Consider the following 12,595-nt stretch of genomic DNA (forward strand, 5'->3'; position numbering starts at 1 on the left):
CAGTGTTGTCAGCTGTAAGAAGCAACCAAATGCCTCCTATTTTGCATTTCATCATTAATAACTGTTTATCTTGGTGGTATAACACAATGTTTACATAAGGAATATATAATTAAAAATTTCTGAGCCAGACCTAGTCTGTCTTATCAATCGGTGTTTGACGGTATTATTGGAAGATGGAAATGCACAGGTTGTTTCTTTAAACCACCTAAGTTGATCTATTTCTGGTTTGATCTGATTCTGAAAAAAGTTAAAGCTTTGCATTGAAAGAATAATTTTGAAAACTGCACAAGGGCACATTCTGAATGCATGTTTGAAACCGCGCGAAGCAATAACTGCTATTGAGGGTGAGAACAAGTTACTTTGTGGATTTGTTATTGCAATGTGCTGGGTTTTGACTGGGTAACTTCTCATTCTAATAGAATGCAAACCTCTGTTACGAGTTCTAGTTTGGGATCAGCAGATGAGAGTTCAATCGCAGAAGCAGAAGATAGTCTGAAGACAGTCCATCTTGAACTTACCGAAACGTGCTTGGATATGATGGCACGATATGTTTTCTCTAACTTCTCTGCTCTGCCCAAGAGGTTTGTGTTTATCATTTTATTTCTCGGGTCATTTCAAAATAACCTTAAACCAAAAGAGTGTACCACAGAAAATGGCTATATGGTTTGTGTTGGTCATGTGAGACATGTTAAGCACCTTATCTAATGCTTTCAGAGCCTCCTTGTCTTTCTCTTTCCCTTGCTTACTCAGCTAAAATTTATCCAAACTATTTGCCTCGATTGTTGTTTGTAGTGAGTTCCATGATCCAGTAACACTGAGTAAAGATGTTTGAATTCCTGGCCTCATTTACAAGTGGCTATATGAAAAACACTATGATGCTGGAGGAATTCAGCAGGCCAGGCAGTATCCATGGAGAAAAGTAGGTGGTTCACATTTCGGGTCAGGACCCTTCTTCAGGACTGAAGTTAGGAAGAGGGGAAGCCCAACGTATAGGAGGGAAAAGTGGAGCGGTGATAGGTGGACAAAAGAGCTGCTCTGCTTTTCCCTCCTATACGTTGGGCTTCCCTTTCTCCTATCTTCAGTCCTGAAGAAGGGTCTTGACCCAAATTGTTGACCGCCTGCTTTTCTCCACAGATGCTGCCTGGCCTGCTGAGTTCCTCCAGCATGTGGTGTTTTTTCATCTAGATTCCAGCCTCTGCAGTCCTTTGTTTCTCTAGTATTGCAAATGGCTTTCTTGTATTTGGTACAACTAGAAACTTCTGTCAGGTCACTATGAGCTTCTCTCTGGTCTCTTTCTCTCTGGCAGCTGGTTCCACGTACATGCCATCCTCTGTGTGAGGAAAGTTGCCCCTCAAGTCCCTTCTAAATCTTTCCCCTCTCGCTTTCAACCTATGCCCTTTAGTTCTAGACTCCCCTACCCTGGGAAAATGACTGTGGCCATTCACTTTATCTACACCCCTCATGATTTTATACACCTCTATAAGGTTACCTCTCCGCCTCTTGCGCTCCAGAGGGGGGCAAAAAAGTCCCAGTCTCTCCTCTGCTCAAGCACTCCGGTGAATAACATCCTCGTGAATAGAGGGATTCCTCTATTCCTTCTGAGTTCCTCTATTCCGATGACAATTCTTTACCCGGAATGTGGTTGAGGAGAAGGGAAGGCTGGAGAAACCTATGAGGAAGGCCATGACTATAGATTTAGATGAGGAAAGACTGGAGGAGGTTTGGATGGAGCATAAATGCCAGCAAGGGCTGGTTGGGCAAATGGTTTGTTTTTGTGCTGTGCATCTTTTGAAGTTCCATGCAAGTGCTGTGCATTGCCCAGATTACAGTTCTGAAAGCTAGCCACTGACTTTCTTTAACACGTGAATCATTGTCTTGATTTTCCTAGTGCTTTCTTTCATTCATTTTCATGAGGTTTTATTCCCTTTTTTATACTAAGGTCCCCTGTAGCAGAGTTTCTCCTTGGTGCAGGAAGGAGTAACACATGGCTAGTTGGAAACAAGCTGGTCACAGTAACCACCAGCAGTGGCATGGGAACAAGAGCGCTAATGGGTTTGGATTCCTTGGAGCAGAAGAGCACTGAAGAAGCTTCCAGGTGTAGTATGACCTGCTGCTCTGTAGAGATTGCCGCTTTCATATAAAATGCTTGTGTATCATTGGTTTTATCTCCAAAATTTGCTACAAAAGTAAAAATTTTATTGCCACCATGTAATGGTGCAGATTTATTTTCCTTTACAATATTTTTATTAATTCCACAAAGAAAATACAGAATACATGAATCAGAAAGGGGATAAAATGCTACAAAATACATTGTGTTAAATCATACTTGAAATCACAATATCCCATATTGGTAATCAAAAATGATAATTGATTAATAACGAATAAATTGGAATAATTTTATTATAAGAAAAATCTAAACCCACTACCAAGACCGAAACTGCTTTTTAAAAAAAGGACAAGGAAAAACCCTTAACACATAATATTAGCCAATATCTGTACTTTAACCACCAAATCAAAGGTTTTGAAAATAGTTCAAAAAAAAGGACCACACAATGTTTGAAAGTCTAAGTTAGATTCAGAAATTGAACAATGGATCTTCTCTAAATGTAGGTCTGACATAACACAGATTTAATTTTTCATGATCTAATATCATGCATTTGGACTGTAATAAACCAGGGTTTTATCTTGTCAGCAACAAAACCTGTGGTAAACTGCATTGCTCTGTAGTTGGAGATTGGAATATTTGTTCATGTTGGAGTTACTGTTTTGTCTCTTTAAGGGTGGATTCATCTCTGCACGTGAAGACCACCCAAGAAGCACCTGCCAAGCTGGAGTCTCAAACCAGCCAGCAGATCGGAAAGGCAGCTCGCCTGCGAGTGAGATCCATATCAGGTGAATGCTGCTTCTGGAGAACGACATTTAAAAAGAATTGTGTGACTCTAGCAGGAGACTTGGTACTAAATATAGCTTGGTCACACAATTTTTCATAAAATCCTGTGATTTTTAATGTATCAATGTAATGATGGTTTGTACCTTAGTACACATGATCAGGTACATAATAGGCTAAATGCTATTGATGCCTCTTTGATCAGTGAACATAATTGATAATTGGTTTGTCACATGTACTGAGATACAATGAAAAGCTTTGTTCCCCATCCAGACGGATCATTAGTACATCCAGGTAGTACAAAAGGGGAAAAAAAGTGCAGAATCTAGTGTTAAACTACAGGGAGTTGTGGGGACAGCTCAGTTCATCGCAGAAACCAGCCTCCCTTCTGTGGACTCTATCTACACTTCTTGCTGCCTCAGCAAAGCAGCCAGCATAATCAAAGACCCCACCCACCCCGGACATTCTCTCTTCTTCCCCCCTCCCATCGGGCAGAAGATACAGAAGCCTGAAAGCGCGTACTGCCAGGCTCAAGGACAGCTTCTATCCCACCATTATAAGACTATTGAACGGTTCCCTAGTACAATAAGATGGACTCTTGACCTCACAATCTACCTCGTTATGACCTTGCACCTTATTGTCTACCTGCATTGCATTTTCTCTGTAACTTTATTCTGCATTCTGTTATTGTTTAACCTTATACTACCTCAATGCACTGTGTAATGAATTGATCTGTATGAACGGTATACAAGACAAGTTTTTCACTGTACCTTGGTACAAGTGACAATAATAAACAAATTTATAGTTACAGGGAAAGTGCAGGTAGATAAAGTTCAAGGGCCATGACAAGGTAGATTGAGAGATCAAGAGTTCATCCTTATCGTATAAGAGGTACGTTCAAGAGTCTTATAATAGTGAGATAGAATCTGTCTTTGAGCCTGATGGTGCGTGTTCTCAAGCTTTTGTATCTGCTACCCAATGGGAGGGGGAAGAAGAGAGAGTGACTGGGGTGGGAGGGGTCCTTGATTTTGTTGGCTGCTTTCCCAAGGCAGCAGGAAGTGTAGACAGAATCAATGGAGGGGAAGCTGGCTTTCATGATAGTCTGGGCTGCGATCAGAACTCTCTGCAATTTCTTGCAGTTCTTGGCCAGAGCAAGGCAGAACATATTGAACATGAGAAATTTTCCCAAGTCATCGGATGCAAGGCAGTCATCCTTTTCCTCAAGTAGTGTTTATGTATTATCTTGACATACTTCCAATATGTCATACTTAAGCAGTTCTACCATTGCCATATCCATTTAAAATTCTTGCTTCCAAATTAAGAATTCTCTGCTAAGCATCGTAATTAATAACCTACAGCTTTCTGGGATAATACATTCCGATTCCTCCAAACTTTTGTTGGATTTTATTCTAGTAATTTTATTTTGAATTTTTAACATTGCGACCCCTTGATCTGAATTCACGTAACAAAAGGGTGGCCCAGTGTTAATTGTCTACATGAGAGGGCCATTTGGTCCCTTGAATCTATTCTGCCCTTTGAATGAGACCATGCCTGAACGGCATCTTAACTAGATGAGCCCACCTTAGTTTCATAATCCATTAAATCTTTCCCCAACAATAGCCTGTTGTGATTGCAATTGTATTAAGTTGATGATGAAGCTGACAGGTTGGCAATTGTTTGTCTTGGGGTGTGGGTTTGGGAAAAGCCAAGTACAGAGGAGGCTGGAGGAATGGACTGACACAGGTACTACCCATACCTCCTGCTGAGCAGCATTAAAGTTTTCAGAATGTTTCAATTTCTGAATATTTTTAATAGGCAGTTTTTCTTGTTAACTCCTAGTGAGTTGGAAGTTTTGCTGTATTGAGATTCATGTCCCTCTCATCTTCAATTCTAAGTGACATCTGGTGTGGATTTAAATGTTGTCAGCTCCTCTCCAGTGTTCTGTCGACAATCTACATAAATAAAATCTGGCATGTTGGTCAGCTTCCAGGTTTCTCCATTCAGCTGGAAGTTTTAGTTGAATTTTTCATTGGGATAAATGGAAAGTCTGTTTCTATTCAAGCTAGTACAGTTCAGTGAGATCAGAGCACTGCGAGACTGAAGTAACAAACTCTACAACACTTAATTCAGTTAATCATACACATGTTGCCAGAATTCACAAATATTACCTGTTGATAACTTTGGGTAAACTAGGTTGTAACTTGTAAGGATAAACTTGATGGGCTGGGGGCACAAGAGACTGCAGATGCTGGAATCTGGACCAACAAACTAGAATATGGAGGAACTCTGGGTCAAGCAGCATCTGTGGAGGGAAATGGACAGTCGATGTTTGGGACTGTTTTTCCTTGAAGCAAAGGAGGCTGACAGGTGAGCTTAGAGCTTTATAAAATTTGAGGGGCATAGATAAGATGGGTGGTCACAGCCTTTTTCCCAGGGTAGGGAGATGAGGGGAATCTATAGCCAGAGGGCATAGGTTTAAGGTGGAGGGGGGCGTGAGAGACAAGTTTTCTCTTACACAGAAGGTGATGTGTAAGTATGGAACGAGCTGCCAGAGGAAGCAAAAGAGGTGGGTACAATTGCAATGTTTAAGACATTTGGACATGCACACGGGATAGGGAAGGTTTAGAGGGATGTGGGCCAAATGCAGGCAAATGGGACTAGTTCAGGAAGACACATTGGTCAGCATGGACGAGTTGGGCCGAAGGATCTGTTTCTGTGCTGTATGACTCGGTGACTTTGAAATATTCAATGACTTAAAAAGTTTTGTTATTTACAATAATTTGAATTTGATCGCCTGATGGAGCATATTTGCAAAATCAGGATCAGACTATATATTTGAATATCTAATGCATAATTTTAGCAGAATGTTGCTGTTGCTACATTTCTGTACAAATGTTTTTTTTCAAAAGTTGTCCTTTTCTATTTCTCAAGGTGGTCACGCTCTTCATAGTGATTCAGCTCAGAGCTTAAGTCCCCTGGTGTCGCCCTCGGACAGCGAGATCTGTGCTCCCTCTGTGACTCCCGCTCCAAAAGGACTGGAAAACCGCAAAGCATTGCATCGAGATGCACCCCCCTCTGGTGACCAGCCACTCTCCCAGAAGGAAAAAGCCAATCTGGCTGAATATGCGTCAGTCCTGACTCAAGGATGGGCAGAAATATACATCCGTCGCCCCTCGGGTATGGTCATTGTATGGCGCTATGCTGTCAAGGTTTTAAGGTTGAATGTGGAGCTAATAAACCTTTATTGATTATGAATTGAATGAAGATTACAAAGGCACAGGCAAGGTCCCAGAGGACTGGCGAGTAGCTAATGTTGTTCCTTTATTCAAGAAGGGAAGTGGGGATAATCTTGGAAAATCCAGGAAGACTGGTGAGTTTCACATCAGTGGTAGGGAAGCTATTGGAGCAGATTCTTGCTGATAGGACTTGAGCATTTGAAAAACCATGGCCTAATTAGGGACAGTCAGCATGGCTTTGTGCGGGGCAAGTCATGCCTTGCTAACTTAATTGAATTTTTTGAGGAGCTGACGAAGGTGATTGATGAAGGTAGAGCTGTGGATGTTGTCTACATGGATTTTAGTAAGGCATTTGATAAGGTCGCTCATGGTAGGCTCATCCACGAGATGGATAGGATCCACGGTGACTTGGCCGTTTGGATTCAGAATTGCTTGTCTGTAGAAGACAGAAGGTAGTGGTCGATGGGACTTGTTCAGGCTGGAGGTCCATGACTGGTGGTGTTCCACAGGGATCTGTACTGGGATCTCTGCTGGTTGTGATGTGTATAAATGACCTGGATGAAAATGTGGATGGGTGGGTTTGTAAGTTCATAGGCGATACAAAGGTTGGTGGCATTGTGGGTCGTGTAGAAGTTTGCCAAAGGAAACAGGATATAGATCAGTTGCAGACACGGATGGAGAAATGGCAGATGGAGCTTAATCTGGCCAAGTGTGAGGTGGTGTACTTTGGGAGATCAAATGTAAAGAGACAGTACACCGTTAATGGCAAGACCCTTAAGTGTTGATATACAGAGGGATCTTGGTCCAAGTCCATAGCTCCTTGAAAGTGGCTGAACAGGTTGATAGGGTGGCAAAGAAGGCATATGGCATGCTTGCCATTATTAGTTGAGGCAATGAGTTGAAGAGTCAGGAAGTTATGATGCAGCTTTAAAGCTCTGGTAAGGCCACATCTGGAGTATTGCATTCAATTCTGGCCGCCCCATTATGGGAAGGATTTGGAGGTTTTGAAGAGGGTGCAGAAGAGGTTTACCAAAATTCTGTCTGGATTAGGGGCATGTGCTCTAGGGTGAAGTTAGACAATCTTGGGTTGTTTACTTTGGAGGGGCTGAGGGGAGACCTGATGGACGTTTATAAGATTGAAAGGCATAGATAGAATAGACAGCTGGTATTTTTTTTCCCTAGGGTTGAAATGTCTAATACTAGAGGGCATGCATTTAAGGTGAGGGGGGGGAAGTTCAAAGGAGATGTGCGGTGTCTTTGTTTTTTTGAGGAGGGGTGGGTGTCAGGAGTGTCATGTACTGTGTGGGGTGGTGGTGGAGGCAGATACATTAGAGGTATTAAAGAGGCTCTCAGGCATATGAATATGCAGAGAATGGAGGGATATGGACACTGTGTAGGCAGAAGGGATTAGTTTAGTTAGGCATTTAATTACTAGTTTAATTAGTTTGGCACAGTATGCCTGACTTTTCATACACCAAATTGATTAAGAACATTATAGGGCAGGATGTAATACAAAAATTGCACCTGATTGTTTAGGTTAATTGCCCCAGCAAGTTGTTAAAAATACTCTCCACAGTCTGTGTTGCCTCCTGTGGTGAAATAGTTACCTAGAATTGCATGTGGCACAAAAGCAAGCTGTAGATCTCACTGCTCCTTGCCGGTGTTAACGGTACACATGAGCAGCCTCCACCACGGAGCTGGAGAGAGATACATTGTAGAAGCTGGCCCTGTGGCCCACTGAGTTCGTGCCAACCGTTAACCACCCACTTGTACTAATCCTACACTAATCAAATTTTTTTTTACTCTACCCACATTCTCATCAACTCCACCCGGACTTGTTCCCCCTCACTCCCCACACTGAGAGCAACTCGGTGGCAAATTAACCTTCCAACCTGCATGCCTTTGGGATGTGGGAGGAGACTGGAGCTCCTGACAGAATGCACAGTCACGGAGAATGTGCAAACTCCATCTCTGGAGCTGTGAGGCTTCAACTCTATTAGCTCTGCCCCTGTACCACCGTACTTCATTTTGTTCTCCCTTAGTACTTATTCCCACCACACCCCCCCCCCAAACGTAGCAAATACTTGGCTGAAGAAAATTACCCTCAATTTCAAAAAAGTTAATCCTAAATTGTTTGAATTGAAGAGCTCATTATATTTTTTTTTCTTTGCTCTGTTTATTGCCCATTTTGACAGGCATGTAGGCAGGTCCAGTAGAGAAGTATTCCACTGTCTTATAGTGCTTTTTCGTTTAATAGTACTCTCATTGGTACCTTGTAGGTAATGCAAGCTGGCTTCTGTGTCTGGAGAACCCACCAAGTCCATTTTCTTCTGAAATAAACAACATCCCCTTGCAGGAGTTGTCCACTATGCTGATGGCTGTAGAGAGAGTGACCGATCCACACCAGCAAGCACCTGGTCGATCAGAATCCATGCCGTGCCACAGCCTAACAGCTAAACCACCTTTGCTTCAGCGTTCAACACAGGTAAGTGAAAAAGTCTCTCCTCCTTTCCCAAGCACTATATCTTGCTCCTGAAATTCGGCTAAGAGAACTGGGAGCCAGGCAGCATCTGCAGAGAAGGAAACGGTCCATGATTCAAGTCAATTATGTTTCATAAGAATTGGGAGTGATGTTTTAGGATGCAGAGAAAGTTCGGAAGATAGGGAAGAACAAGCAGGCAGGTCTTCAATAGGTGGGAGAGATTAAATAACAAAAGGGATAAGGGTTCAAGGCAAAAGCAAGTGGGAATGGGAAATTTAACATATGTATTTATTGAGTATAAATGGAAATAATGATCTGAAATGGAAGTAACAAACTTGATCTGAAGTATTTGGAGTCTGACTTCTCAAGATTAATGTGCCGAGGTGAAAGGTGTGTTTGCTTGTGATAGAGATTCAGAGTTGGTTTTAGACTGACTTGCAATATTCCAGATAGTCAAAAATTGATGTAATACTTCAGTTCATTTCTTTTAAATCTTTTTCATGATGTAATTCACTAAAGTTACTTTATTTATTAAAAAAAATCCTTGAAGCTGATGCATTCAGAAAGTACAGCCTTTGTGTCAAAAATATCTGGGTATGATACTATTTTATAAGAACTAAAGCTAATTACATGTGGTAAGGTTCCTTTTGTAGTTGCCGTTTTCAGATGCAGAAGCACCAGAGCAGAACGTGGGTGCCTACATTCTGAAAATGTTCTGGACATGAGTCTGCCCTTTTGAGCTGGGGTATGTGCTGATCGTACAGGAGCAAATCTCAGTTTGCTAGTGTACAGGCCCTTTTTGAATTGGGGTTTCTATAAATCATCCAAGTTTAGGAGTAGTGTAAGTGAGTGTGAGACGTACCTTGGAGTTAGTTGTGTGACTCACCAATACATTCTTCAATATTCCTTGAAACTACTTTGCTTTTTCCCAAGCAGTTGATGATAACAGCCACAGTAACTCATTGCAGTGTCAATCACTGAGTTGGAGAGTGAAGCATGTTGTTTTTCCTCTCCCATTATTATAGAGGTACTGGACCTGTTGTATCAAAAGCATAGCCCCAGTTGCATTACCACTGTGGACACCTGTAGGCATCCTGGAGCGTTGCAATAAGGTAGTCACTTCAATGTAGTCAGTCTCCATCTCTATTCCCAATATCCTGCATAGGGGAACACTATATTTTTCCTGGCACAGACCAGAAAAAAAAACCCCTGGTATTTCTGAAGGGATTTTAAACTGCCTTATTACTTATGAAGTCAGTAACCCAGGGTAAATCCCAACTTTTTTTTGAAATCTTTAAAACTAAAATTCCAGCAATGTTCATCTTTTAAGTCTGTGCAAATGATTTGAAAGTTCCAATAACGGGTATGGATTGTTTTCAAATGCAGCTCTTAATATAAACAGCCTTTATAGGAGGAATTGTGTAGTTCTTGTGTCAGGCATTTGCAGCTTGGGCAGATCAATTATTCTGTTTTTCTGTTAAAAGATTTCCTCCCGTGCTTCACGTAGCCACTGATTTCATTTCCCTTTGCAGTGGCTTCTTTCTCTTCTATGTGCCAGACAAGCTGTCGAGAAAAGTTGCACAGGAGCATTTCCTGGGCAGGTACATGCTAGCACCCTCAAGGGTCCCATGAATCATTAGCATCCATGCATCCTGTGCTGTTTCATAGCTCTACGTGTGTGTGGCCAATGTAGTTCTTTAATTAGCTGGAGTAGCATGGAATTCTTCCAGTTGAAAGCTGCTGCTTTGCAGCCCCCTTTCTGATGAGCTCCAGGTGCTGCATTTAAACATCTGTTAATTAATATTTTTTACAATTTGCTTACTAACAAAAGGCTTAGTTGTTTCATTATCTGGAATTTGAAACTAATCAAGCATGCCCTTCTAATTCATTTTTAAATAAGCTGATTTCACTCATTATCTGCACAGATTATAGCACTGTTAGTCTTGTGCAGTTATTTGAGATGTTATTTTCTCAAAGCCTTGCTATGTATGCATTCCTTTATACATCATAGCTCCCAGTAGATTAAAACAATGGTTTGTAATACTGTTGATCTTTGGTAACTTGCTATTTTTTTCATTTTGAATTGGGTCCCTATGTCCTTGCTCATAAAAGCCTTTCACCAACCGTGTTGCCGGACTCCAACATAGCAGCTGTGTGGATGTTGAAGTTCTTTTAAAAACATGCTGATTTGTAATCACCTGATGTATTTGCAGCTATGAGCAGGAAAGGTTTAAATTCATAGCTTGCAGTTGAAGGACTGTTTGAGCAACTGAAATAATGAGGAAATGAGTAAGGGGTGGATTACAAGAGATAAATATGTATCAGTATCTGTGGAGAGAATTAACTTTTCAGATAAATGACCTTCCATTGGAATTAACCTGGCCATCCCGAGTATTAATCAACATTTTCAGCTTTTAAGTTTCCAGCAGCCACAGTATTTGGATTTTGCTTCTGTAGGGATGGAATAAGCCAGTAATAGTTTTGGTAATACTGGAAATTAATTTTGAAGTCAACCTTGTTACAAAATATGACTGAAGGAAGTAAGGGTCGGGGAAGTGGTTGTAAATCAGCATCAGGCCCACTGCCATTCTGTTAAGACCCAACATCACAGCACAAAATGGATATGGTGAGATCCATGGTCCAGATTTTAGAGCAAATGGGACAAGAAGTGCTAAAAACTAGTGCCACAATTGGGCATTCACTGAATCTATCACTGTGATCAATGTGTTGTATTTACCTTTTAAAAGTAAGAAAATGCAGTCACTTCTGGATACTGTCGGGTGAGCTTGCATTTCTGAATGTGTGTGTTTGCAATTGGTCTCTAGTTTATGCCTTGGAGGTGGTATTAACCTTGGTCCAGTCCAATATTGAAGAACAAACAGGAATTAGCCTAATTAAATAGGACAGTAAACTTTGTGGGTTATTTTATCTTTTAGAAATGTTCGAATTAAAATATCTGCTTGTTTGATTCGTATTCTGAGCTGTGGTAAGGTGTAGAGTTGGTGCATAAATTTACCTAAACCTTGTGACCTAAAGGCCATTTTATTACATGGTATTGGGTGATTGGAGCATTTGTTTAAATTCAGCATCACTGGAAGGAAAAAAGACGACACAATATAGAACAGATTTAAAAGGGATGTGGCAGCGTTGCAGTTTGCTACAGAAGAAAATGCAGCAGCCTGGGAAAATAATCTGGAGAAGTGCATTTGTATTCCACCAGGTCATAAGTTGAAATGTGGGTAATAAATCTGGAATAAAACAGTAGTGTTGGAAATACTGACCTTAAGAAGATGTACATATATATTTTTAAAAAAAATCACTTAAAGGCCTCGAAGGAATAAAAATCTGTTGGCGTTTACCTGGTCTGTAATTCCAAACATATAACTTCCCTCTGAAATAATCTAGTAAGTGACTTATTTGTATTAAAATCTCAATGCACTGTGGCAGTATTTTCTTCACACTGACTGCTGCTGCTAGCCTCTACCACAACTACCCCAAAGCAGCTTATTATCACCTTCTCAAGGGCAGTTAAGAATGGGCTATAATGTTGGCCTTGCCTGTGACACCCACATCCAGGTCTTGAGAAGCAGACTGAGGATTCAAAGTTCAATTATAGTCAGAGTTGTGCAGTATGGAAGCAGACCCTTCGAGCTAACTTGACCAAGGTGATTACCTGAGCTAGTCCCATTTGCCTGCATTTGGCCCATATCCCTCTAAGCCTTTCCTATCCATGTACCTGTCCAAATGCCTTTTAAATGTTGTAATTGTACCCGCCTCTACCACTTCTTCTGGCAGCTCATTCCATATACCCACCACTCTCTGTGTGGGGGAAAAACTTGCCCCTCCGTTCCCATTTAAATCTCCCCCATCCCCCACAGTAAACCTATGCCTGTTATTTTAGACTCCCCTACCCTGGGAAAAATACTGTGTGCATCTAACTTATCTACCTTGGGGAAATCCTGAAAATGCATATAAATGCAAATATCTCTT

General features: G+C 41.3%; 1 protein-coding gene across 1 annotated transcript in view; it reads left to right on the top strand.

The window, feature by feature from the left end:
* Positions 1-12,595, top strand: part of tsc2 (TSC complex subunit 2) — a 98,373-nt gene that overhangs the window by 49,401 nt on the left and 36,377 nt on the right. The window contains 6 exon segments of the mRNA XM_052020909.1: positions 420-581; positions 1,940-2,095; positions 2,780-2,892; positions 5,819-6,064; positions 8,403-8,612; positions 10,138-10,206. Of these exon segments, the coding sequence (XP_051876869.1) occupies positions 420-581; positions 1,940-2,095; positions 2,780-2,892; positions 5,819-6,064; positions 8,403-8,612; positions 10,138-10,206 (956 nt within the window).

Source organism: Pristis pectinata, chromosome 8, assembly GCF_009764475.1.
Source record: "Pristis pectinata isolate sPriPec2 chromosome 8, sPriPec2.1.pri, whole genome shotgun sequence".
NCBI lineage: Eukaryota > Metazoa > Chordata > Chondrichthyes > Rhinopristiformes > Pristidae > Pristis > Pristis pectinata.